The sequence below is a fragment of the Chaetodon auriga genome, chromosome 24, assembly GCF_051107435.1.
Source record: "Chaetodon auriga isolate fChaAug3 chromosome 24, fChaAug3.hap1, whole genome shotgun sequence".
NCBI classification, from domain to species: Eukaryota; Metazoa; Chordata; class Actinopteri; order Chaetodontiformes; family Chaetodontidae; genus Chaetodon; species Chaetodon auriga.
In genome coordinates, this window is record NC_135097.1 from 16041791 (window position 1) to 16069663 (window position 27873).

General features: G+C 41.3%; 1 protein-coding gene across 1 annotated transcript; it reads right to left on the reverse strand.

The window, feature by feature from the left end:
• Positions 1 to 763: 763 nt before the first annotated feature.
• On the reverse strand, positions 764 to 27873 carry frem1a (Fras1 related extracellular matrix 1a). Its single transcript, XM_076725536.1, has 37 exons — positions 27780 to 27873; positions 20536 to 20981; positions 19061 to 19155; positions 18640 to 18950; positions 17471 to 17667; positions 16956 to 17279; positions 16754 to 16862; positions 16192 to 16323; positions 14422 to 14766; positions 14186 to 14328; positions 13604 to 13800; positions 13425 to 13515; positions 13161 to 13328; positions 12861 to 13069; positions 12593 to 12686; positions 12263 to 12515; positions 11926 to 12129; positions 10789 to 10974; positions 10506 to 10702; positions 10192 to 10402; positions 9110 to 9254; positions 8878 to 9019; positions 7316 to 7511; positions 6878 to 7142; positions 6110 to 6527; positions 5162 to 5363; positions 4936 to 5080; positions 4717 to 4846; positions 4528 to 4600; positions 3444 to 3608; positions 3018 to 3226; positions 2850 to 2897; positions 2581 to 2763; positions 2232 to 2363; positions 1834 to 1949; positions 1614 to 1699; positions 764 to 988 (listed from the first exon to the last, which is right to left on the reverse strand). The coding sequence occupies exons 2-37, from the start codon at positions 20776 to 20778 to the stop codon at positions 786 to 788; spliced, it is 6567 nt and encodes a 2188-aa protein (XP_076581651.1). The 5' UTR covers positions 20779 to 20981; positions 27780 to 27873; the 3' UTR covers positions 764 to 785.

Sequence of the window (27873 nt, forward strand, 5' to 3'; positions counted from 1 at the left end):
ACTAGATGCTCTAACCATTTAAGAGGCCCTCCAGCAAAAAAATTGCTTTTGGGCCTCCACTGGTCACACCAACACCAACACTGTCTGCACATTGTGTATACTCCCTTTCACTGCCAAAGTCCTACTAAGTAAAGTACCCACAACACAACTAGACATGGCATTTTCAAGACTTCATCTGTGGACATAGAAACCAGGCAGGTCTGACAGAGTACTATCCATCAAACAGCTTGTGGTGATCTGACTGCACACAAATTAATTTAGGAATATGTACAATGCAAGGGCAATATAAATTAACATGATAAAAGCCTTAAAACTAGACCTGGACACAGGAGGCCTCAGGTGATGTTGCAGAACTCAAATTTGCACCAAGAACAATATCAAGGAACAGGTTTGCACCTGAATTACCTGCACCAGTCTGGGGCTTTGAGAGCCCCTGATGGCTCCTGTTGGTAATCCAACCTTTGTTCTGTCTGAAATGAGCAAAAAACACTCAATATATTTAAAATAAAAAATCTTGTGAGCTTTACATACAATATATGACAATACATTTAGTGTGTAATTAGAGTAAATGCAGTGTAAACCGTGTCATTTAGTGTAACAGGTTAGTTTTAGACACAATAATTGTCACAGAGTTCATTATAAATGATACAGCTCCAGCAAAGTTCCCATTGATCCTTGTTGGAAACTGTTATTGCAGCTCAAATGTCATGAGGATCAGTCCTTCTGCAACTCCTCTGACAGCAGCACAGCGGTTCATAGCTGTGATGCTGTGTACCCGATCAATGTCAAGTTTTTACTGAACACACAAAGTGATGACCTCTGCTCGTCTTGCAGTTCCTGATTTGCCACTTTGCTCTTCTCCACACCAGCACGCACTTCTTGCTTCCCTTCATTTTGGACCGAGGGGGTGTCTTTCTCCAGTTGGTGTAGCTGACCGGCTCACCGCCCACCCACTCCCAACGTCCTCGGCCCTCTCTGTCATTCAGGCCTTAAACGGAAGGAGAAAATCAGTCAGTCAGAATAAAGAAGTTTGACTTCATACATCTAAATCTCATTCCCTAAAAAGCAATCCAACAAGTTACATCTGAGACAGATCAGTCAGCCAGCTCACGTGGAAGAGACTGCATGTGGATGCACATCTGGATGGAGAATATGTACAGACCTTAAATACTTTCAAACTTTCTGTTTTGTTTAATTCATAAGTGAGGTGGGCTTATGTAATGTCACTGTGTTCTGTGAGACTACAAGTGGTCACAACGCAGTTCTCAGTTAGATAACATGACCAAAGTTTTTCTTAAAGGACATCTTCTGCACTCTCTGATGCTCAGTAATTTGCACGGATGAAGTCACATGTGCTTTAGTTACATGTTTAACAGAGCTCTATATAGGACAGCAGCTCAGAAGCTGACACGTAAAATGCTTTTTAAGTGAAGTGAAGTGATTTTTCAGATTTCTCTCTTTGTCCCAGTTGTTTTCCTTTTTCTCCTCCTCGTGACTTTAGACAGTCTGAATTGCATGAGTCATCCTTTTTTTTTCCCCCAAGTGGACATGTTAATTAAAAAAAGAACCCAACAAAATACCACAGAATGATGTTGCAACCAAAATATATCCACCTATCCAGAAGGGTTTCCTTCCGCTGAAGTCCCACAGCCAGTCCATGTCAACTTTAGAGAGAACGCTTGCTAGAGTGCCTTTATATCTGAATCAGAAAGACAAGGATATTTCACAGTGCACATAATTCAGATTATACAGTATTTATGCGTGACGGACAACAAATCAGAAGCACGACCGTCCATGCTTTCTGACTCAGCTTCTCTCCATGTTGAACTGTACCTCTCCCTGCACGCCCTGTTAGCTGCGCTCCATGTGACTTTGTGCTCGGTGCTGAGGGTGTAACACTGGCCGCCATGAAAGGTCCAGCCCTGGGGACACAGCTGAGCCCTCACCATCTGTGTTTCAGGAGGAAATGGGAGATATGATGACATTTGTAGGCAAACATGAAATTGATCTTTAAGAAATTACATCAGAGGTCAATCAATGTTCACTCCAAAAGTGTTACCTATAAACATTTCATATGGAGTTCCGCAAGGTTCTTTATTACATCCACTACTTTTTAGTCTTTATATCAACACTTACGAATTCACTTACATGAATACACTTATTCATTAGGACAGTACGGTCGTTTTTGTCTTTATTACAAGCAGACTCCCTCTGCTGTGAAGCTGGAATACCTGATCAGTTGGTGCCCAGGGTTTCCAGGAGACACCGTTGCAGTGAAAGAGCTGATTGGTGGTCTGGTTGAAATGCAGGAGTCCAATCAGTTCTGGCACACAGGGCTTGGGTACTGAGCCATCAGCTGTAGTCTGTGGGCCGTACAGAATTCATTTGGTGTTGCTTAAACTGGAATGCAGTATGTTCATCAACAATAATCAACCATGAAATATTAAATGAGCCAGAGATGTTCCCTTCAGAAGTGTTTCTGGCCCTGATTACAAAGCTGAAGATCCTGGACAAGATAAAACGAGTCTTTACTCACGCAGTGGTGAGCAAAGAAGCAAAAATAGGAACGTTTGTACTCACACGTCCTTTAGCCAGTGCAGTTTTTTGCAGCTTTGGGATCTTTCTTTGATCTGACTTTGACTTAGTAAGCACTGCAGATGCCTGCTGCTGTGCTCCCCTGCTAACCACGCGGATGTTTGCCCTTCTGCCCTTCCTTGATGGGGAAGTGTCATCCTCTACTTTCATTTGCATGATCCCATGATACTGGAATTAAAGAGACCACAGGAATGAAGACTTTCGTGACTGAAAAAGGTTAAGTCGGGTTAGTATCAGCTGGTGCTGCTGCTTACCGTGTAAACTATGTCTGTGCCATTGTGAAAAACTGATGAAGGTGCAATCTGAAAGATGAAGCAATTCAGAGAGTTTTAATCTGGAGCAAAGCCACAAAAAACAAAAAAGGAAAACGTCAGCTAGGATAAAGTCAAACCCAGAGGTGATCTTTATGGACAGATACTTACAGACTTTGGATTGCCCATAACTTTGAGTTTCTTTTTGGGGACATGTGCTTGAGGCCTGGAGATACTGTCTCCACGGGTCCAGATTACTGAATCTGTGCCAAGGGGCAGTTTCTCTAGTTGAATGGACCCATGCTGGGGGTACGTGTCTGACCGAATCTCTTTTCCTCCCAGAACAGGAGCCTCCTGATCGTGGTCCAGCTGGCACTCTCCTGCGGGGATTATGTTTGAACAGTTGTTGGCGTCTTTGGGCAAATATCAGCTATTTATAGTTTTTAATACATTCAGTCGAATCATTTTAAGTCTGCATTTAATGTCAAATGTTTTTCTTTGGTGAGTAGCCATGTAAGAGGGGATAATGTGCAGTGACACCACTTTGCAAAGGGTCCTTTAAGATCTTAAAAACACCCAGCTGGGGTTTATTTTTACCTCCTCCTTCCTCCTTCCTCCCTGACTGCCTGATGGTGACTTGAGCCTTGTTAATGCTGCCGATCACTGTGCCTTCAGGGGAGACCAGCAGCACTTCAAACATCTCCTCAGCCTCCTCAAGGTCATCCTGGACAATCTCAGTTTGCCAGCTCCTCTTTGACACTCCTATATACACAGAAACATCACAACGTTTTACATGAGTTGGTGCAGGTCTCATTTATTGTGACTTTGTTTTGTACCTTTTACCCTGCAGCACACACACAGTAATTTACTGGAATGAATTCTGTTTGTTAAAGAGATCCTTCTGAGATTTCATTTCGCACTTTCATTAAATTCAGTGCCTTGCAAGATAGTAAAAAAAAAAAGACAAAATAATCAGACACAGTCTTTAGCCACATCTTGCAGCCTACATCAGCAGATAGAGTTTGCTCATCTGTCACTTGGTTTAGTTGTCATCACATGACCTGAGTGTGGACTTTTGAATATTTAACAGGTGGTTTGTATATGGAGATGATAACTACTGTCTTTCCGATGTGCCAGATGTGATGTTATGCTGATGTCACACACCATTCCAGTCTTCCAGGGGGTCCTGTACCCCCCTCTCTCTATCCTCCCTATCTTTGGTAAGATAAGCTCAGTGGAGGAGGGTCTTTTACCACTGATCATTTATGTAATAAAGGTCAGAGTTAAAACTGAGATACTGGTCTGTGTGGGTGGGTGTTCTGTGGTCATAATGCTCCAGTTAGCCTTCACAAAAGCACTCTACCAATGACTATTGATTACAGTATACATATATCAATCAATCTCCCTCACTAGTGTTGCTAGTGTGGGTCAAGCTCTCCAAAAACACTGGATCCTACACTTCCTATAATGCAGATTATTAGCACCTTTGACAAACCCTGATGACATCATCAGGGTAATTATCTATGGCTTGACAAAGCTCCTTCAAAGCTTCAGAAGACAATCTACAGGCTGAGTGCGACTAACCATGATGAGAAAAGCAGTCTGTGTATGTCAAATCAGTGAAGTGCCCCTGTGATTTAATAAAGCTTAAGGCAAGTTTTGTCTGTTAATGAGAATATACCTGGATCAAACTGAATGAGGGAAGAAGAGCTTATGAGGAAATCTTTTCCAGCCCCTGCCGTCAGCTCCTTTACCTGCGGTAAAGAAACATGATCACAGAATCAGGTCAGAAAATCAGTGAGCAAAAGGCCAAGTATCAGCTGACGGATGAGTTAAATCATAAAGTGTCAAAAACAAATTACTCGCACACCTCGACAGTGATATACGAAGACTCCGCCAAGTTTCCTTTTCGGATGATTTCCAGCGAGACAGTCCCCTGCTCCTCACAGACGGAGTACTCGGGCTGAGACAGCTCCACGGTGGACCAGCTGAATTCAAGTCTGTGAAGACGAGGTCGAACGCAGTGAAGAGTCGACTGTTGAATCAAGATGTCATTAAAAAAAATCTGAGCTGTTGATGTTTTTCTTACATGTGAGAGGGCCCGGTGTTCCCCAGAGGATCAGACACTGTGAACTCCAGACTGTCTGACAGAGACTCCCGCTCCGGGTTGATGATGTACACTATAGTCCTCTTATTAAGCTCCATCTGAGAGAAGCGCTGTGGAACAAAACCACCTGTAGGAGCAAAGAGAAAGACTTACTTTTTCATTCTAAGCTCAGCTGTGATCCATACGGAAACAACATTTATTTCCTGACCTGTTGTAATGTTTTCTAGATAACCAAAGTAGGGCTGGCGAATGATGCAGAATATCAGCTCTTCTTCTCTGCTCTCACTGTCCTGGGCCTTCAGCTCATGAGATGACAGAAAGATCCCATGACGTCCATCGCCCAAGAGCTCTGCTTTCCAAAGAGGAAGCAGCTTCACAATCTCTGGAGGCGCTTTATCCAAAGGCTTGATCTGAAATCATACAAGGTTTGTTCATAAAAGTGATACTGTGTTTGTCACTGAAGTTATGGTACCATCTCATCCTGAGCGAGGAGAAGAAAAATCGTAAAATAGACATATTATTCTAATTTTTGTAATTTCATTTTGAAGGCATTGCATGTCTAAGCAAACGAAACTCAAGCGCGGACATTAACACAGGGCAAGTTATTGTTGTCAGCTTCCTGTGGATATCCATTATAATCTGTGGCAGATGACATATAATAAAATTATATCTATTCTACCAAAAGCAAGACTGTGTGGGTTTTAAAAGTAGAAATAATGCATTTTTTCTCCTACAAATGGAAAGTTGAATTCATAATCAATAAAATGCATTCTTGCTCAAACCAATACTTTCTGCTGCTACAGCCTTACTTGGTCTGGTATGACCAGCAGTTTATGGTGGCTAATCACTTTGCTAACTTTATGACTAGTGCTACATTTTAGTATTTCCCATTTCCCACTAAACATATTTCTTATAGAAAAAGGCTGCTAAAGGAAATGAGCCATCAAACCAGGGTGTCCTACTCTCTTGCCATTGGCCCACAGAGCTAGGGTCTCTGGGTGTGAGTTGTGCAGTTAGACCTCTTTGCAGCTTTCAGTGCACATAATACAATCTTTGTCAGCCATATTGGAAGGTTGTGAACAGCCGAGGTTTCTGGGAGAATTGTGACACAACCACACAACTTCTAAACACACAAAACACACCCATTATCACCCACCTGAATTGTGAAGAACTCAGGTGTTGTATGTAACCGCCCGTCCAGCAGGAAGCCCCGATTGGTGCTGTCTGAGGCAGTAAAGGCAAATCTGTCGATTTGGGATGGCCCCCCATCATGTTTATATGTTACCTCCAACTCCTGTATGTTTCTCTGGGTGAAGTTTGAGCCAGTAATGAGAGGAGTGCCACCTAAAAGCAGCCTGCCATACTGTGGAGGCTGGAGGAGGACAAAGGTCAGGGCATTGGGTGGAGTGTCGGGGTCAGACATGGCCAGGCAGTCAGGACCCAGGATCATGGAGGAACCCTGAGGAACTGAGAGGCCTTTGTTGGAGGACAGGGATGGCAGGACGCGATCCACCATTTCCACTGCAATCTCAAAGCTTCCATTTCGGCTTGTCTTGCCATTACTCACCACAAATCTGCAGAAGCACGCAAGAGACTGGGTGTTAGGCTGTCTGGACAAACATGATCACTGTACAAAATCAATTCACAGGAATGTTAAGAATCACGTTTCAGTACCATGACGGAAAAAATGACATTTGTATTTGCTTTCATGCATTAATGTGAGGAATGTTATAGTGTTGCTTTTTTTTAATGTGCAAATTGGTAATGTACCGCAGTTAGCATGAGATCCAAGGCTGAACCAAAATGTGAATTCTTACACACAAAACCATATCGAATCTGTGTTATGTGAGGAAATTATAACTGGAATGTGAACTTCATCTGAAGAGAGTTCTTGAACAAGCTGCAGAATGACTTAAAGACTCACTGAAAGGTTTCTGTGGGTGTGCTGGCACGGTTGTCATGCACGTAAGCCACAAGGTTGGCTGCTATGTCCATCTGGCTGAAGGTGGAGATGGCAAGTCCGGGATGTTTGATGTACTCTACGTGTCCATGAGGAGGAGGGTTGGTGATGACATACAGAAGCTCCTCAGGCTTGTCCGTGCCGTCTGTGGCTAACAGCACATCTGTGGTGAGAACCACACGATCCCCACGGCTGACGTTCACCGGCTTCACAAAGATGGCAATATTTCCTGAAAATCACAGTGGAGGACACATTTGAAGGCTACGTTACATCTGGAACCACATCAGTGTGAACTGACACTGGGCGGAGGGCAGGGAAATATGATGTGACCTGGCAATCAAAAGGATATCAGAGGAAGACAAGATTTGATCCAAACCTACGTCTAATAAGGAATTGCAGTACCTTTCTCTAGATCTTTGACAGAGATATGGAAATGCTGTGGTGGTGATTGATTCTTTCCATCCAACAAGTAGAAGACAAAGAAGTCCTGTGCTTTAGTGCCGTGCAGGCCTGTGTGCTTGTAGCGCAGAAGGTTCGTGTCCACCGTCTCCTGGGTGCAGTTTCTCCCTGCTGTCAATGTCACCCATTCCTGACCTTCCTGAGACAAGCATCAGTCACAGTTAGGACCACAGCACCTCCCAGTGTCATCCCAATGTTTTACAGTGACAGCTTACTACAACTCTGATTCCAAATACGCTGGAATGCTGTGTAAAACATAAATGAAAGCAGAATGGGATGATCTGCTAATCATTTGTGACTTATACTCAATTGAAAACAGCACAAAGACAATATATTTAATGCTTGACCACATCAACTGCATTGATTTATGGAAACATGTTCTTATTCTGAAGCTGATGCAGCAACATGTTTCAAGCAAGTTGGGACAGGAGCAGCTAAAGACTGGGAAAGTTGTGGAACACTCCAAAAACACCTGTTTGGAACATTCAGGTAAACAGGTTGATTGGTAACAGGTGATAGTAACATGATTGGGTATGAAAGGGGCTTTCCCGAAAGACTCAGTCGTTCACAAGTGAGGATGGAGCGAGGTTCACCACTTGGTGAACACATGATTGTATGAAGGACATTACTACATGGGCTCAGGAACACTTCATAAAACATAGTTAATTTGCCGATGATTACATTTTTTATGTATGTTTTCATTTGGAATCAGGGTTGTATGAAGCAGAGTATTCAAAATGAATGGAAATTAGGACTAAAAATAGTAAATAGTGAAATTGACAAACATACAGTAAACTGATTTTCATAGCACATTAACATTAACAGAGACCAATGCATGCCTACAAGCTGAGGAAACGTTCATTGAAAGTTAAAAAAAAAACCTAGGGATTCCTCTGGAACCGAGGGAAGTTTCCCAAAACGTTTGACTATTCTGGGGCCAGCTTTCTGAATCTTTCTCCTCCAGTGTTTTTCTGTCATGGGGAGGAAGACTATTTGTGATGGACAGGTAGTGTACTGAGCTTTTTCACTAAAAACTGCTGCCTGCTGCTACTGGAAACAAGGATGATAAGAGTGTAGTCTGTCTGAAATACAAATCCATCAGCTGGAAGAGGCTTAAAAGAGCTCATTGATAATTCTCTGTGGGCTGTCACAAGTGACATCTTTCACATTACGCATAATTGATCCATTGTTAATGTAGAAATTTAGCTTATTTCAGGTTTAAAGTATCTGATCTTTTAGCCTCATATGGTTGTTAGTTTTTTTCTCACTGACAAAATGTAACCAATTAAAACTACTGGTAATGTGGCTTCAAAACTGCTGCTAGTTCACATTTTCTCACATTTGAGGTCAATGATAAAGGCTTTTACATTGGCAACAATCATCCGTTCAGTACAAACAGATGATTCACTGTGTTCTCATAACTTAATACAGCTAGACTCACAGGGAACATAATATCAAAGCGTACCTCTGTGTATCTCCTTAAAATTCTATGCCACTGCACCAACCTTAAGCTGAAGTAGTCCTTGGGTAGGAACACTCTCAAATATGTACATGACCTCTGAGGAACGAGTGTCGCTGTCCTGTGCAAAGAGCGTCACGCTGGATATAAGCCGGGCTTCTCCAGGCTCAACCTCCAGGCCGTTGTTCCTGAAGGACAGAAGACAAGGTTGACTTTTCTTCTCCACATTGAATCATGTGATGAATAAACAGGAGCCGTAATGAAAATGTTAGCCCAACCTGATGACACGAGGCTCCTCGTCATTGACTGGCAGCACTTTAACCATCACTTGTCTGTGGAGTTGGTGCCGGCCATCAGTCAGCTGGATGGTAAAGCTGTCCTCCATGTTCTCTGAGTCATCGTGCATGTACATCAGATCCATACCTGGAAGCCAATGACGCTACAGATTCATTTGACTTCCTGAAACACCAAACAGTGACTATATTTGATTCTATAAAGGCTTGCATGCTTGGTTTTATTTCCTGCCATTACAGAATTACATCAACTCAGAGTGGTGGACATGAGGTTGATGGATAAAAACTAACCATTCAGACAAACGACAAAATAATTTCTACAATCTGGGCAGACATTGCTAATTAGTTAGTTTCAGGTTTCATACACATTTTTGGATCTTTAAGACTTTAACTGGTTTTAATTAGTATTACATGTGATACACACATGCGAATTCTGTAAATCTTGTGTGTATATGAAAAGGCCATATAATATGCAGTGTCAAAACTGTTAAGATGATGTGATGATGACATTTTGTTTGAGACTTTTAAAGAAATTAAAGTGTAAATTTAAAGTGTAAAATGCAGTTTGCCGCTTTGAAAATAAATTTGATTATATTGACAGATTTTGCAAACCTCATATTTATCAATATGGAAAAATATTCAGCACAGCGTACAGTATACATTATACAGTATACACAAACAAAGTATAGACAAACTGTAACCCACAGCAGATCAATAACTAATGACCTAAATTTTTTGCCTTTGAGCAACATGAGGCTTTAACACAAACATATGGAGTCAGATCAGCCTCAGTGTTCATGAATGCAAAAAGGATTCATAAATGTAAATGTCTCTCTCCACAAATGTTTTTCAATGCACACAAAATACTTGGAGGAAATTATCTTTAGCCAAAAAGATGGTTACTGTTTTACATTTCTACACAAATGATTTCTACTTTTATATGCAGAGAAAAATATCTATGTGGAGAGTCATTTATATATAAATCCAAAAATACCGTGGCCAGTCCTTCTGTTTGCATTCATTAATGCTGAGAGTGATCTGACTCCACATCGACATGCAAAAAGTACCATTTGTGAGGTCTGTCATCGTAAAGTCGACCACTGACGATGGAGCGCCGGCCTCCCGTCTCTTGTCCACTGGCTTTTCACTGCTGTGGTTGATGATGCTGCCGTGCTGCGGGGCTTTGACCACGCTGAAGCGCAGGATGTTCTTGGGGACATCCAGATCCATCGCATGTAAAACTGATGAGTCCAGCTGCTTCATTTCTCCTTCGCGTACCTCATCACAGAAGCACATCAGTGAACAATGGACTGTATCAATCAAAATCTGATGCTAATGTCTCATTTAGTCGTCAGCAGTGGAAATGACCATTAGAACTTACTGTGATGTTGCGAGCCACAAACTCTGGGATCTCATCGTTTGTCGGGTTAATAATAATGTAGAAGGGGACGTGGGCAGACCTGTGTTTGCCATCTGATACACAGAGCATGAACTGATCAGCTGTAGGCTCCATCCTCTGGTGTCTGGACTGTACGTAGTTCACATGACCATCAGTGATGTCTTTGTATGAAAAGGAGGCTGGAAAACGGAGGTTAGACAGGAAAACACATTAATTATTTTCTGGTTTGGCCTATCTGATGAATGATATTTACCATAATGCTTACCTATGCTTATGCCTGTGTTGCTTTTCTCAAAGCCAGGACTGGGCAGAACATTTTCAATGTAGCCAAACTGGGGCGGAGAAATCAGACTGACCACCAGCTCGTCCAGGACGGTGTCCACATCAGAGGCCTTCAAATGAGACGCGGTTATCGAAGCAGTCCCACCCTCATCTACTGTAAAGATGTCTCCTACAAACAAGAAAGGATAAATCATGCTAAAACATCATACTTTAAAATACGTTTGTGGAATAAAATGATTGGAAACAGGTCAGTTTCACAGTATTTGTATATTGTTTTATCGGCCAAATAAAATCTTAACCTGTAAATTCTTAAGTAGTGCAAATTTTCAAATAAGTGGGTTTTGCTTCATTTGACCTTGTTTAAATTAGCTTAGGTCCTCAATTAGATATAATTGGAAAAAAACTGACATTATTAAGTACAGGCAACATCAAGACTGACCTAACATCCAGTACAGCAAATAGACTCCTATTTATACATCCATCAAAAAAAAAAAACAAAAAAAAAAACACCTTACATGTTTGTGTCCACCTGGTGAACGTGATTCTAATATCTGCTCTTCTTTTAGCTTGCATTTTCATTGACTTCTGAGAAATCCAGTATATTGAGCTTTTTATCCAAAACATTGAGCTGAAAGAGACCAAAAATCTCCCTGACACTTTACACATTGTAAAGAGTCATTTGGTCTGTGGTGTCGTTTCTAAAACTATTGTGCTGACAGACCTTTTTCCTGGCAATAATTTCAATTTGTCATGGCAGGAAATGTAATTAATAACATTAACAATGGCTTCATTCCATTTCAGTGTCACAGTACACCAGTGAGCAAGCATGCATAATAGTGGGGCCCTGAAGCTGGGACATCTAAATAATAAACAACGGCGATTGTTTTTCCTGCTATGACATGTCAATATTTTTGCATTGAAGAGGCTCGTCGTGTAGTCACAGAGACACACAGAGTCCTGAGTAGAGTTCTAAGCAACAAAAGTGACCATGGGTGTGTAGTGGCTTTAATGGTTTCAGTACGTTTTCTTTGGCATGATGTGGTGTTGTTTACTTTTTCATTTGTAAGTCATGTTAAAGATCAAGGCCGGACACCATTGAAGTGCTTCAGAAATGGCCCACCTGTTGTAAGGGAAGGTGGCTGGCTGTCGACTGGGAACACTGTGACCTGGAGGTCATACACGGGCAGGCTGTCCCGCAGCTGAGCCCTGCCTCTGGTCCTGCTGGGATTTCCTTCACTACAGCATACAGCAGAGCTTTCTGTTTCTCCATCAGAAATAACAAAGGTGATGGTGTCATGGCGAGGAGTAAGTCCAATCTCCAGTCCTAAAACCACAATCAGATAAAGAACTTTTAGAGAAACACCTGAGTGCAACACTGGGAATGCCTTTGCGAATGCCATTTGAAAGATTATCTTTGTCATGCATCAACAGCAGGCTTTTCTCTCTTTGCTGCCCACCCGTGTGTTTGTAGGTGATGATCCCTGCTGTGATGTCTGCCTGTATGAAGCGATCGACGATGACACCGTCTCGGAGCACCACGCCATGATACGGCTGGCGGGCGATGAGGAAAGCCAGGCTGCTGTTGTCGCTGTCTGCATCAGTAGCGTAGATAAACTCTGCTGTGATGACTGTTTCCTGTCCCTCTGCACAGCTGAGAACTGGTTTCAAATTAGCAGCCAACACAGGGACCTCGTCATTGATGGGCATCACCTGCGGATGACATGCAAGGCATTAGTAAAACAATTCCTAAAGGAATCCCAATTATTTCCTCAAATGAAAGCAATTACCTTCACTTGTAGGACGAAAGTGACCGAATTGGTGCCATCTGTTGCTGTGAATTCAATGTTGTCCTCTACAGTTTCTGAGCTGTCATGATTGTACCTGAGTGATGAAATAAACAGTCTCATATTGTTTAACATGCAAATTTTAAAATGAAAAGAATCTGTTCTAAAGAGATTTGATATCTGATTATTTTTCTTCATTCGTATTCAAAGAATATAATTTAGGCCTAAATCCCACATGAACCGAGGAAACGAATGAAGCAAGATATCTGACCTAACTTTAAAGCTTTTCAGGTCTTGCACAGTGAAAACATGGCCTGGTTTTAGTGAGAGGCCGCCTAGCTGCAGAGCTCCATGCTGTGGTTCCCTCTGAAGCTGCACCTGCAGGGCTTCTTCCATGGAGTCCACATCTGACAGCAACAAGTGGTCAGGGCCGAGCCAGCACTCCCCTCCCTCCTCTACAGTCAGAGGGTTGGTAATAACCTGAAACAGAACGTAGACACAGTTCCTCAGTATATCCACATATCCACTTGCAGGAACTGAAATAAGAATGATTTTGACTTTTCTTTTCCACCTGTGGTGGCTGGTTGTCCACAGGCACCACAGTGATGTTAAAGCAGATCCCAGTGACTGTTTTGCCCAGGTGGTTGGTTACTGAGAGAATTAACTGGATATGCTGGGGGTAAGGGCCGATGTCCATGATTGGAGGCATGTAGGCTACTTTCATGAAGTTCACTGCATGCTGGAAACAAAAAAAAAAAAAGGATATATTGTTGATAAGTGTGCCTCATTGCATGTACCTATCATGTCCTCCTGAATAAAAACCTAAAAGAATTACCTGCGTGAAAAGCCTCAGCACTGGCGCACTGGAGTCTTTGGTGAATTTGGGTATGCTATCGACCAAGAACAACCTCCCTGCATCTGGACTGCTGCTCATGAGAACAATGACACATAATTCAGAATGCTTTTCCATTGTTTGTTGTCCTGTGTGTTCTCTGAAGGTGAGGACATACTAACCTGTGAGGACCAGTGTAGAAAGGTGGAGTGGTAACCGTATATGTAAGCTCACTGTCTGGGGACTCCTGGTCCACAAAGTAAAGCTGTTGCCGTGTTATGTGGACCACTTCTGTTTCTTTGATCACAAGACACCGGCTGGAACCAGGAACCTCTTTAGGAGGTTGGTCTGGAACAGGCTCTATGTGCACCATCACCACCTACACCACAGAGACAGCATTATAGCTGACCACTGAATCAGATACAGAGTACAGTTCTGTGAAGAAAGTTTTCTTTTAGCTAGCTGAAATGAAACAGTATGTAGGTAATAGGAATCCATCTAAGATAATTAGAAATAAGATTATAGTGAAGGAAATTAAAATTATGGAACTGAAATTAGTTCACATAGAGAGCTTCCAGTTAATAACCAAAAAGACACTGACCAATTTCACAATGCAGTCATACTGCAAAGGTAGACCTCACTGTAGGTGAATTATTGTAAACCTACAGTGAAGCTTCGGCATGAACTGAAATGGTGTTCTCTCATCCTATCCTTAATGAACTGACTAAATAATAGTATCTTAGAGATGTGTTGCTTTTACCCACTTGAGACTCTGAAAGGTTGGGGGGGTCATGAAAATCCGACAGTACCACCTCAAAGGAGTCATCAAACACCTCATTTCCTAGGTGTCGATAGTAAATCATGGACTGAGACAGGTCTTTCTGCAGAAAGTGGCTGACAGGATAACCTGGATTAAAACCAAAAGAAATGTGACAGATATGGTTAAAAATAAACCTGTAAACTCCGTGTAGGGTAAAATAAAAAAGTCCATTCTTCTAACCTGTGAGCCCTGGTCCTGGAATTTTCATGACCTCTCCTGCCTGCGGAGGGTGGGTGATGTTAAAGAGGATGTAGTCATCGCTGGAGTCCATGTCTGATGCCTGGAGGGTTGAGCCTCTCAGTAAAGCCATCTGGCCCTCAGACACCTCCAGCAGCATGTTAGTAATGAGGAATGGAGGAGTGTCATCCTTTGGCAGGATCTTGATGGGGAACTTGTGTCGGGTCTGATGGTTGCTGTCAGCGATGCGGAATATTATGAAGTCTTTGGTGGAGTCACTGTCGTCGTGATGATAGCGAACCACGCCTGCTTTGATGTCATTGACAGTGAATATGAAGCCCTTTCCACCTGGATTTTACATGAAACAATTAAATAACGTGTTAATATCAATAATGTTAATGACTGATTGAAGTAAATGTGGTACCTTTGTTGGAGATGATGGTAGTCTGTGCCTCACATCAGTGGTATAGAAATGTTCTCCAAATTAAGAACACATTTTGTGAAAGTGTAAACCCTGTTTATTACAGAAGAAAGGTGGCTTTTTCCTGTTGTGCACAGTAAAGCTTAAGTAAGTTTAGGGCATTTTACTCCAAATCTGGTCCAGCTATATCTGCCAATCCTTGCAGTGGTGCTAAGATAGTTTGTTAAGATGGGGTTGGAACCCCAAAAGAAGCCACCAGCTAAAACAGAGGGGCAGTAAGATGATTAAGAAAATTGGAAATGAAAAAATACTTATGTTTCATAAATTCTATTTATTTTTTATAATAAATCCAATATTTTTTGAAGCACTGGATAGTTTTTATTCTGTATGCCTCTCAAAACTATTCACATGAAACAATGTGTAATGTGAACATCATTCCTTGAACTATTCACCACCCACTGACATATCATGCAACCTGTGACCAAGGGTCATAGACATCGCTTGACTTTAAAACACCACAAGCCAAAAGGTTGTGAACCACAAGTGGCACAGCAAAACTCATCCATGTGTAACACCTTGCAGGGCCAGTTGTCTGATGAATCACAAGTCACCCAGGAACATGCTAGCTGTAGTCAATCACAACAGCTGTCAAAGCTAACTGCCTTGCGAGCTGTCAGTCGTCAAACTAGCTTGGTCATGAACAGGACGACAATAGTTAATGGTTTATTGAAACCATGAATTTGTACAATCAACTCCTGACTCATAACTGTCAAAAATTTTTTTGTTGAGCAGTTTATATTCTGACACAGCATGTTAATACAAACAGGGATGGTGCAACACATCTATAATGATTTCCAGTGGTATTCTATTCCTTCACAGGTCAAAACTGGTATGGTTTGCTTTTGGTCAGTTGCAGGAAATTGCACAAGTTCCCCACAGTGTAACTCAATGTGTATCTTTGGTTGACTTTAAACATCTGGATGACTGGACCATTAGAGTGAAACATTAATTCCACCAAGACATCATTCAGCCTTAGTCTATGTTGTCTTGAGGTTTGATTCTGGAACAGCCCAAGGTACCATGCCTGATGCACCATAGTCCACAACAGTTTTCTGTTTTGTGTGGAACATAAGGGAATAGCTTATAACTTGGATTTCGTTGTACAACCCTGTGTTGTCGAATGATTAGTAACCTAAATGAACCTCAAACCAGCTCACAGATTAACTTATTTGCTGTGTAGCCAGACAAATTGTACTTTGACTTTGAAAAGATTTGTACAAGCTTTAAATTTTTTCTACAGGTAAGCACATATGTAATTTTGTCTGTGTCCACTGGCAGTTGTGTATCAGTACCTCTGACAGTGAGCCGTCCATGCTGCAGGCCGTCCACAGTGATGATTCGAACAGCATTCAGGTTGTCGTTGTCCACAATCTGGAGCTGCTCCCACGTTATTGGCCGGGACTGACCCTCTAACAGACTAAGACCTGTAAGATGAGTTGTTCATAGAGGAACTTAAGTATAATGTACATGCTGACTCTCATTCTGCAGGATAGCATGCCACAGAGTTAAAAGCACTAATGCTGTGGCGTCCAGCTTTCTGTGTTCAGAGAAATTATAGACTGTTCTGGAGGCAGTGGACTTTCCTTTACATGGAGATGATTTGCCATGCCTATGCAAAATGAGGTTGATGAGAGCAGTGAGACTGAAGCAGATAGTATAAGACAACAATTAGTTAAAAGAGGCTTAAAAGCTCCATGGAGATGCTAAGTTGGCTGATAAGTACCTATGTATGTCATTACAAGTGATGATTGCTAAAATAAATTTCAATTTTAAAGTTAACGAATAAACAACTTAATTACTCCCATGCATTTGAAAAGGCTTTGTGCAGTGAGCAGTGTGGCACTGGTAGCATACCCATGTTCCAAGACACTCTTGGTGCATTCGTGTCTGCATTCCTTACAGATATATGAACAGTCACTGATGGGCTCTTCTCAAAGAAAAAATCATGAACCTCAAATTCCACCTGTATGGAAAGATTACAAAGATTTTCAGAAACCATTGACAACACCAAACTAATTGTTTTACAAACTGCAGAAAGTATAGGAAAGGGTGCTACCTCATAATTCCGGCGTTGTGTATGTGAGGAGTTCGGCGGTTGATACCCAATGAGCATGTCATTGAGATCGAGCCATGTAAAGGAGGAGATTGGGCGAGTGTGATCAGATAGATGGGTGATGAAGCCATCCACGGGAGGCTTAGTGATGTTGAAAACCAAAAGCTGTTTGTGGGATTCTTCATCTTCAGCATCCAGAGTAGCAGTGGAGAGTGGAGTGAGGATGAACTGGTCCACTTCCAGGATGAACATGGACATGAAGGACGGTTTGGGTGGCTGGTTGGGCATTGCACCGACTATCTGCACTGGAATCCAGGCCTGTTCTGACTATGCAAAGAAAACACAATGACCAGCACTTAAAATTAAGTTTAATTAGTTATGATTCTTTAAGAAGGCCAATAGTGGCCCAATATATCACAATAAACCTATTTAGTACTTAAAGCAAATACTCATATAAAATCATAGTGCTGGTACAGGCAGTGAGGAACAAATTGCTAGCACTGAAACAGCCGAATTACCTGATATATGCTGCCACTCCTGGAGTCCTTGAGGTCCAGTCTGATTGCGATGTAATCTACATTTGGAGATGGAGGGTCTATGTGCTGATACCTCAACCCCATCATCAGGAAGTCATCACAGGGAATTTTGGTGAACTTTACAAGCTTCAGACCCTTCAGACAGTCTTCAGATTTACACATGGCTCGAGCTTTATTATCTGAATAATTACACAACCATATGGAAATTACACAAATTTCACATCACTTTTGTATTGTTGTTTGATCTATGTGGCACTGAGATATGTGAGAGATTTTCTACTTTTTTGTTCCTGCTTTCTTGAGCTCAATGGCACAACCTGATTAAATGAAGTTAATGTGTCATGTCACTCAAGGCCACTGAATTTTTATATCAACCCAGAAAGTTGAATTAATCGGCTAAACTGCAAGCTTTGGCTGTGGCAAACATGATATCATTAATTACAAACATTCTAAACCTACTGATAAAGGGATTTGTTGTAGAAATCTCTTCAAAAGTCTTTGACTCTTAAAGCCACAATATATAGAGCAACAATTTGCTGCCTCTGTAAGTAGCATGAAAAAGTAAACAGTGGCAGGCAGCAATGAATCTGACCAGTACAGATTATGCCTTAAAGCTGCAAATAGTAGCATGTGTGGCTAACTGGGGCAATGGGCTTGTTATTAGCTTTCCACATCATTTTGTTACAGAATACATTAGAAAAATACCTGTTCAGGACCGTGACAGGTGCTGTTTGAGGGTATGTCAATCTGTGAGCCAAGTTGCAGCTATATCAGAATTCAGAGTAATGACAGCAGCTCAGTCCTGCTCTTCGTTTGTTTGGGGGATGTTCACACTCTAGCAAGTCCAGTCAAACTTGCATTAGTTACCACTGCATTTGCCAACTCAGGGCTTCTTCCTCATATGCTCAAATCCTTCTCTCTGGTAAATATGAAGCACACCGTTTGAAAATGTGAACTGTGAAGCATAACCTAAATCGAACCAAAGGATTGCTTGCCAGCTATTCAAGGATGTTGCAGGGACACTGCAGCTTGTATTCCTGGGTCAAATTAGAGTTTTCTTGCATTGGTAGATTTTTTCCTGTTCACTTATTGAAAAGCTAGGCATGGGAAATGTGCCCTCATCAGCTGTGAGCCATGCAGTTTAAGGTTACCTAGCTGCTGCCGTAGGTGGATGAAGCTCTCTGGCTCATCCCCTCTCTTTGTAGCTTTCTCTGGCTCTCCGGTGACCAGTTGTCCGTGGGCTGGCAGGTGGGTGTCATGGCTGCTCAGATGGATGCTACACTCCAGGTTGGACCTCTTCTCATAGTGGAAGGACACCACATTGCCATCCACAGCATCAGAGAGCCCATAGAATTCAGGAACCTCCAGGGATTTGGGCCCCAGTTTTATGATGCTGCATTCAGGTTCTATAACATCCACATGGAGAGAAAAAACCTCCATGTATGTCTCTGTCTCTGTGAACCTGGTCAAAAAACACAAGATGCTCATTCATTTCATGCTGCCACATCAAGAAGGACAGCAAAGGAAGTAAATAAATGCCTTTCCTATTTTAAGGTTATCCAGTTGTTGTACCTGTACAGTCGAAGCTTGACAGTGTCCTCCTTTAACAATGGGCAGCCGTTATGGACATACTTTACCTCATCAGCCAGGTAATGGCAATCAAACACCTGAACAAGCAAAGAGAGAAATCTTAATTATCAAACACAAAGAATACGTTGAGGGAGGACGTGTTGGATAACTGACTTCTGAACATACTATTGTTGAATACTATGTGAATTTCCCTTGTTGTGAATTTCCCTTGCGGATCAATAAAGTATCTATCTATCTATCTATCTATCTATCTATCTATCTATCTATTAAATAACTCATAACCAGTCTCAAATCACTCCGGCATTCTAGATCTGTGAATCTCCATACTGACCATTTACTAAATGAACTCTTTCTTATTAAGCCTGGATCTAAATATGACCAATCACTAACCATTAAATCCTTATCACATGCATGCTGTAAGTTGATGTTGCAGGAAGGGCTTGGTGATTGGGCACAGGGAACGTCAGAAAACAATAAAAATAAAATGAATTGTAAAGTGTAAATTGTTTGAATGTCACCAGCTCATACTGAGCTAAACTCAAACTACTCATAAATAAATGATGTGTGAATCTACTAATGACAAAATGAGAGCCCAAACTTTAATCCTGAACTTTTTGTTTTTAATTTTAGCATGAAAAATCACTCATCCTTGACATTAAACGGATGGCTGTATCTGTCAGCACAGACTCATTAGAGAGGAGACACCCTGGCTACCTGGAAAACAAAGGAAGAAGTATAGAAAGGTCCGTACACCTTCTATTCCCCCAGAATACCTCTCTTTTCTTGACTGAAGACTAGGCTGCTTAAGAAATGGAAGTATACTGTATCTGCAAGCCAGATGTGTGTAAGATGAAGGACAAAGGCAGCTCAAAGCACTTGATTTAAATTAGGAAAAGATCATGGCTTCGGTTAAATATTGAAAAACTTGCTTATTTGAAGCATGACATAAGATGTGTTTTTTCAATATTTAACTAAAATTACAGTCTAGTAACATATAGGATGAAACATAGACTAAAAAAAACTGATATTCTATAAATGCATGTTGTACATAAGAGACAGGGCCGTCCATTCACTCCAGTAATTTTTTCTATTTTCTATTATTATTTTTCCTTAAATCTTTTAAATCTTAGTCTCCTTATGCCAATTTAATTTATTTTTGACAGATTTTATTTGCTTTTATATTGCCAAAATTCATACTTCATGCACCGAGGCATTCAGCTGTGGGATCTTGGGGGGCCACTTGCATTAAACATAAAATAAATCTGCAACAGTGGTGAAAAATAACTCAAAAGACCAATAAACCAGCACTGAGTTTTTGTCATCATTACAACAACACTAATTATATATTATATAAGCTATGGGAGCATAATGCATGCCTTTAGACCGTACAACATGGCACATGGTCACTTGCCTGGAGCACACCGGGGGTTTTCATAAGAGGAAGATTTTTCCATTACCTGAGGCATGAGTTTCCCCACTCGTTGAGTTATGGGCTCATTTAACACCACTTCCACCTTGCATGCATCCTTGTGAGGGGGAATGTGGAACTGCAGGTCACCCTCCTGCAGGTAGGCTGCCTGCCCCCGTTTCACCTTTAAACCCTTGTTTACTTTCACAAGGGAACTGTGTGATAAGCAGGTCATTCCCAGCAGAAGCACTGGAAGCAAAGTCCAGGTCGCTGTTTGACCCTGTGAACTCATCACTGTCAGTCACAAGCCAACGTCCTACAGGGTCCTCAAGGAGTGGCTCCAAACCAAAGGAGGCTCGCTTTCAGAAACACACTTCAGTAGGAGATTTTAGTGATCCAAGGGATGTCTGTCTCTTTAGAGGAAGCAGCATCTTCCTCTGGTTGCGTGTTGAAATTAGAGCATGTGCTTTACCAGCTCACACGATCCATCACGAGCTGTAAGAGGAATGAAAACGGTTTCAGATTGTGGCATTTCTTATATACTGCAATTATATTTTTACTACTCTCTGTCATCAAATTCTTGTAATATAACCTGAAAAGAGAAGTATAATATAAAACATATTATCAGTAATACAATAAATGCATGATTCCTTAATGCACCAAAACCCTCTAAATTACATAACAGACATCAGGCTTATGCTTTTCTTAAAAAAGTCACATCATCATCCACAAAAGCACACATCCACCATCATCTCTACAGGCTACTAATTAACACGCTGTGTGTCATTTTCTACATTTTCTAAATTTGAATGACTGTTTGATAAAATGAGTGAGCTGTAGAGGTGTTGGTAATCATATGTTTGAAGTTTGGACAGACCCAGGCTAGCTGCTTCCACCTCCTTCCGGTCTTTATGCTAAGCTAGGCTAACCGTGTCCTGACTCCAGCTCTGTACTTGACACAGACATGAAACTGATAACTCATCTCACCCTCTGCAAAACAATAACTACATCACTCTAGTGGTGTTGCACATAATACAAGTTTTAATCTTAAATACTTTGCTCTGTAACAGGAGTAGCTTCCATCATCAACTCTCAATCATAACTTCACAGTTTCATACCTGTCAGGAAGCAGCCGATACCACATGAAACAATATAATTAGACAGACCTACTGGGTCTGCAAGCTGAAGCATGAGCGAACATCAATATAAACACACCCTCAAATAAAGGAATGCAGCAACACTGCTGATTTCTGACAACAACTGGAAAGAACAGTTGCTGTTCATTGTTTTTGTAATTATATGACAGAGAAGAGCAATAATCAGTGTTTTAAACCGGCTTCAGGCAGGTTTCAGCTCTCTGTTCGTAGACTTTGGGACTTAATCTGTGCTCAAGTTGCCAGGAAATATGTTCATTACAAGCAAATGTTGGCCTTTCCCTGAGGCTAAACAGCACGTCTTGTAATGCCATGATGTTTCTCAGTGACCTTTGACCTGTATATAGTCACCCTCAGCATGGGCCCTTCCACTATACAAGACTTTCAATCTCTGCTGGAGTTACCATACTTATTAAAAGCAGGAGGGGACAAACATTCTCTGAAACATCTTTAAAGCTTCCTTTAACATAACCTAAGGGGGTCTTAAATTGCTCCCCTTCTTTTTCAATTATAGCTTGTTTTCATTCTTTGTACCTACACTGTAAAAAAAAAAAAAAGTTATTTTTGAGCAATTGACTGTTATTTTACATGTTTTGCTGTTTTTCAGTGATTTTAGTGATGCAGACGTTTGAATACCCCGATATTTTCTACCATCTGCAGCGTGGCTTTGTTGTTACATCTGCGTACAATGATATTTTATGTGATTCTCCATTTATTGTTAACCCCTTTATATTACTGTCATCTCTAATAAGCTGGGCTAGTTGGTTCTGATAGCAGAGTGCAGAGGTGACAAAGGGCAACCCTGTCTGCAGCTGCTTTCTGGGGTCTGATAGAAACCCACCGGCCTTAACTGGTGTTAACATCATGTCAGTGGGTAACAGTTTATGGATTATACTGATGAACTGAGACACCCTCTATCTTGTGTTTCTAGAGTAATCTGCTTTTGCAGGTGACAGCACAGGGAGCTTCTTTTGAATTCCAATATTCAGTGTAGTTTTTTTTTTTTTTTAACATTTTGTCACCACCAACCCCTCAGTAACTGCTGAAGTATGACAAGGTTTTCAGACATGCATTGACTGTGGTTAGTACTTGGTTTGATTAATGATTTAGCTACAGTCTAATAATGTGTGTTGTTATTGATTGCTGACGGTGGCTAATCAGGCTAATTATCAGCTAATTGTGCTCAGTTTCTATGAGCAGTATGCATTAAATGGTTGCCGTTCATGTTTTAACTTCCCTTTTATAAGCAACATTAGCATTTATTCACCCAGAAACGGCTAATATTTCTCTGATGAATGTGACCTCCTCTTTCTGTCAGCTGCTGTGTGTCTGCAGTATATCTAATGATAACAGACTAGTAGTCTCGCCTTGAGAAGTTTCTCATCAGTTGTGCAAAATACTGCGCTTAGTGTTTTAACTGAATCCAAACATAGAGACGACTACATTACACCACATTAAACATCCCTACACTGGTTAACAGTCAGTTTGACAATTGGTTTTACAGCTTATGGCCCCAACCTTAATTTCAGCCCTTGTTAACCCCTTACTGTCCCTGCACTAAAAAAGCCAAAGGTTGATCATGCACAATTCCAGTTCAAGCGGCAAACAGCCACCTCATGGCTCCTCGCTGCTGCTGCTGTGAGGGTAGAGGAAAAGTTGCCATTGTGTGTACATTGAAAACAGCACAGGCAACAGCGTTTCCACCTGTTGGTGTGCAGCCAATTTTAAGAGGATAATAGACATTATCTGTTTTTGTATTCTCAGGTCAAGGCTCGGTGAGATTAGTTGCAGAGGCATCGTTGAAACCGAGACAGGAAGTGGGTAACTTTCAATCTGCTATATGAACTTGAAGCTTTTTTGGCATGCAGGTTCACATCTGTATATTATACTGATTTTGTATGAATGTGTATATTTCTTACTGGAAAGAATTTAGCTCCTGTTGTTTTGTCGATGGCCAAGGAAAGTTCAGTACATTTTGTCAGAGGTGGAGGACTCACGATGCAAATTTAAGGACTTGCAACCATTGATTAAAGACTTGACTTTGACTTGGTATTCATGATTTGAGACTTGTCACTGACTGGAGGCTTGTGACTTGAAAGGACTTGACAGTTTTTACTAAGCTGAATAGCCTGTTTGTACTTTTCTAGGTAACAACCGCAGAGCATGAAATCCCTAAATTCTTTGCAGTTTTAAGTTAAGAAACAGGATTCTTGTTGTACTATTTGTCAGTGCAGTCTGTGACTGCAGGTGAACCCCTCCCCACCTTTATTTCAGAAAGACTCAGCCTCTCTGGGATGCTCATGTTACTGTTGCCAGTTAGCCTAATTCATTGTGAGATGTTCCTCCAGCTAAAGCTACTCTAATTTGACAGTAAGTGTTTGGCAACTTTTGCTGCCAGACTTTTTTTTTTTTTTTCTTTACAGTGCAGTTTCTCCTCAGGGATCAATAAAGTTTTGTCTCACCTCACTCTAGACCCAACTGAGAAGGTGCAGTGGAGGTGTTTTGTATTTGAAAAACAGGCTTTAGATGTCATCCTGCCACATTCCTTCAGCCCTTCTCTGGGACACCTACCCTCTCTCCAGAGACCTCACACAGAAAGCACCTTGGACAGAAAAGCACCTTCTAATCAGCCTCTGCATTGGGGAACATGTTAGAGCTTGTCCCCATGAACAATGCTTGTGTTGAGGGAGCTGGAAAGCTCATGTTCAAGTGGCTGAGTGCAAAACAGGATTCCAAATGGTCAAAAATCCCCTTTACCCCCACCTCAGACCCTGTTGGGAGTGCTGTCAATGCACTGCTAAGAAAACTCTTTGTCTCATTTTGGTGACAGTCATGTTTTAACTAAAATTGCAGGATTATGTATTTTAAAAGGCTGGTACAGCTGAAAGCAAGGCTGTTAATTAACGTGAAAAGGGGACATTTTGGAGGAACACTGTTTGACAACAATAACTAATATCAGCAATAGAATAAATTGTGTACGGTGAATCAGTGGATTTATCAAAGCTTTTATTACTGAAAATAGCAAATAGCTGCTGGACACAATGCTGATGAGTTTAAAGAGGCTAAAAAGTGCCACAGACATGGGAGGACTGTTCTCTGTGGGTGCCCTCTTTCACATTTTGCATAGGTATTTGATGCATGGTGACTAAGATATTGATTAGTGCAGCTTTTTTTTTTTTTTTTTTTTTTTTAAAAAAAAACACATTTTCTTTGCACTGCTAAGAAGGATGAGAAGCATAGAGTCTTAGCTACAGTTGTCAGTGTATGTACTGACAAATCTTTCAACATGACAATGCTTTTCCCAGTTGGGTGTGGAGGAACCTGACTGGCCTGCAGAGAGTTCTAACCTCAACCCCATGCAAAACCTTTAAACCTTTATTATTACTATAGAGTGTGTTTTCATCTGTGTCACAATGAAAGTCAATTTTAAAGACAGTCAGTCTGATCAAGAAAAAATAAGCAGCATCCTCCCCTCTACTCTGCACGAGCACATACATGTCCCATAGCATACAGCTTTGTGAGTACTGAGAGCAAACCAAAGTCCAACTGCATGCCAGAGGTGAGAGAAGATCAAATTTTAGCAGATAACACCTTGTTCAGCACTGTGCCACACTCAGAAGCAGCATGTCACTGTTGTTTACTCAATGTTAAGGCACAAAGGCCTCAGTGATCTGTCCTGTTAAAGATTTGACTGGTGTGAGTCCCAGTGGGGAGGCTGCAGATGCAAGGTGGGAGTGCTGGGAAAGGTCCTAAGGTTAAGCTGCCTGGAGCACTCTGAGGGTCCTGACACTGTTTGTAGTTGATTCTTTTCCTGTTTTGGCAGAGCTTCATGTTACAGTCGCTGTACGATATAATGTCAACACGATGCATCCACAGAAGCTGTCCTATTTCCTGTCATGTCGGGTACTGTGGATTTAGATCCTAACAAACGGGCAGAGACCACCAACCTCATTTTGAATTAACCTCACATGTCAGGAGTGAAGTGTTTTGTCATTCAGGAGGAAGCTGAGTATCTGCTGAGTGTCAGAGACCACTGGCCTAATGACAAACTGGATTTACATTCCCATAGGCTTGTGGTAATACAATATACACTCCGTAATCCCAGTTTAAACAAAACATCAGTGTTGCGTGGCATGGTACCACTCTCCCCAGCTGTTTCACATCCTCTTAAAGGGGTACTCCACATGGGAGGGGTACTTCAAAAAAACAGCATCTGCACATTAACACAAACAGTTTTTAATCCTATATGCTGAAAGACAATGAGATAAATAAATTTAATAATGAGATAAATATATGAAAAAGTGCAGTTAGAAATGCAGATTGTACAGGCAGAAGCACCCTCCATGTTTTCAGTAAGTCATATTTGCTTGTCTATGGTATGATTTACAAATTAATAGCTAATGTCCTAGATGTAAATTAGGGGTCTAACACCCCACCAGTCTCCCCATATTTTGCACACTGGTCAGACCTGTCATAGCTATCAATCTATCATAACCTATAAACTGTGTTACAACAGTGGAAACATGCTAACACAGTTATCAAGCTAAATAGTTGCAAGATAGAAAGCCAATGCACAGCTATTTAGTCCGGCTGCAGCCGACATTCCCAGCTGGCTACTGTGTTAATAGTTAGCTTGACAGCTACGTTATTTAGCCAACCAACCATTTAAGTAGATACTAAGTCACAAAGCTTTGCACAAGTGCATGCTGATGAACTTTCTGGCCTTAAAGCAATATTCAGCATTTGGTGAACAGTCAAAAGTGGCAAATACTGGCGAGTGGTAAATGCTAAAATACACAGTTACAGTAAAAGAAAAGCATCAGAAAAGCATCAGAAAGTAAGCAAACATCAGTAAAGTCAGTTATGCAGCAAAATCTGTCTATGATTAATTAACCTGAGCAAACATTAGCCAGCAATTAAGACTGCAGGAGCCTAAACCTCTGAGTGTATGAACTGAACAGAGCAAATATGTAGTTTACTGCTCCTAAATTCAGCATTAGGAACACTTCTAAACATAGTGTTTGCAAAATGTACATAGTTTGATGTCATCAGGGTTATCTCAGCTTTGAAACTACAGACTTGTATTAAATGTTGAGCTGCAGTATGGGAAATATAGTCCAGTTGACCTATATTGGGGAGTACACATCAGGATATCTCAGCCTCTGCTGCTTAGATTTTGCCCATTTTTGTGAGTAAACTTGTTATGAACTCAAATAGTTTTGCAGTACGATAGAGCACCAGCCCATCAGATACCTTATGTATATTAAAATAAATCACATATCGAAGGAGTTTTCCAAACATTTGAAAAAACGCTACACACATCATGAATTAGAAGATTACATATATCCATTTTTTGATACAGTGAAGCTATTAAGACTTAAGATTCTACATATACCAGCTGGCAAAAACATAGCATGTGCTTTCAGGCTGAACACACAACACACAGCTGTGAGGGAATGTGATGTGTCACATAACAAGTGGTCTTACTCCACAGCTGGGAATGTCTGTTATATCCACTCACAGCAACGGTTTCTTCTTCTAATCTTAATAATGACAGGGTCCTTAGCAGCCAGCAATTTTCAAGGAAAGACAAGCCATCAGGGAAGAAGAAGGTATTCTGCTGAAAACATGAGTGGAGACATTTGGCTGCTGTCCAGCAGTGTAGTGCAGAATGTGCCATAGAAAGCCTCAGAAAGCTCCCAAACATTCCCTGACTGCTAGAAACAAAAGCCGAGGATGCGATAAATAGGTAAAAGTTCAGTTTTGTGCACCAGTGTTTGTTATGGTGCAGAGAGAAGCATGTATGTGCAGTTAAATCTGAATTAAACAGCATATACTGACAAAATTATTTGAGATATTTAGACTACAGGAGTTTTCTTAGGCATCAGTTGATGGTTATGCTGATAAATGATGAATTTTGAGACACTAAGAGTAAGGTTCGTCATCCAAATTAGAGTTTGTGATGAGCGAGAGGGAAGAGAAAGAGATGATGAGGAGAGACAGACCTGCAAATTAAGAGGAGAAAAACTATTATAAAAGGAGTTAGGAAAAGAAAAAGACGTCCAAGTAAACATCTTATGTTCCCGAGCAAGACAGACCCTCAGTGGAGACCTACACATACATTTAGACATGTCCTTACCTGATCTGCTAACATCTTGCGCTTCTTCTTCCTGCCTACCTGCCTGTTCTCCTCTGCTTTCAAGAGCAACTACCTCATTGACAGAAGCTTCCTC

Excerpts from the sequence above, each read along its gene's own strand:
- frem1a (XM_076725536.1), bottom strand. The coding sequence starts at position 20,778 with ATGAGTTCACAGGGTCAAACAGCGACCTGGACTTTGCTTCCAGTGCTT. Across the intron at positions 9,020-9,109 it reads GAGGAGCCTCGTGTCATCAG|GAACAACGGCCTGGAGGTTG; the intron begins GTTGGGCTAACA and ends TCTGTCCTTCAG. Across the intron at positions 4,601-4,716 it reads CTTCGTATATCACTGTCGAG|GTAAAGGAGCTGACGGCAGG; the intron begins GTGTGCGAGTAA and ends TCTTTACCGCAG.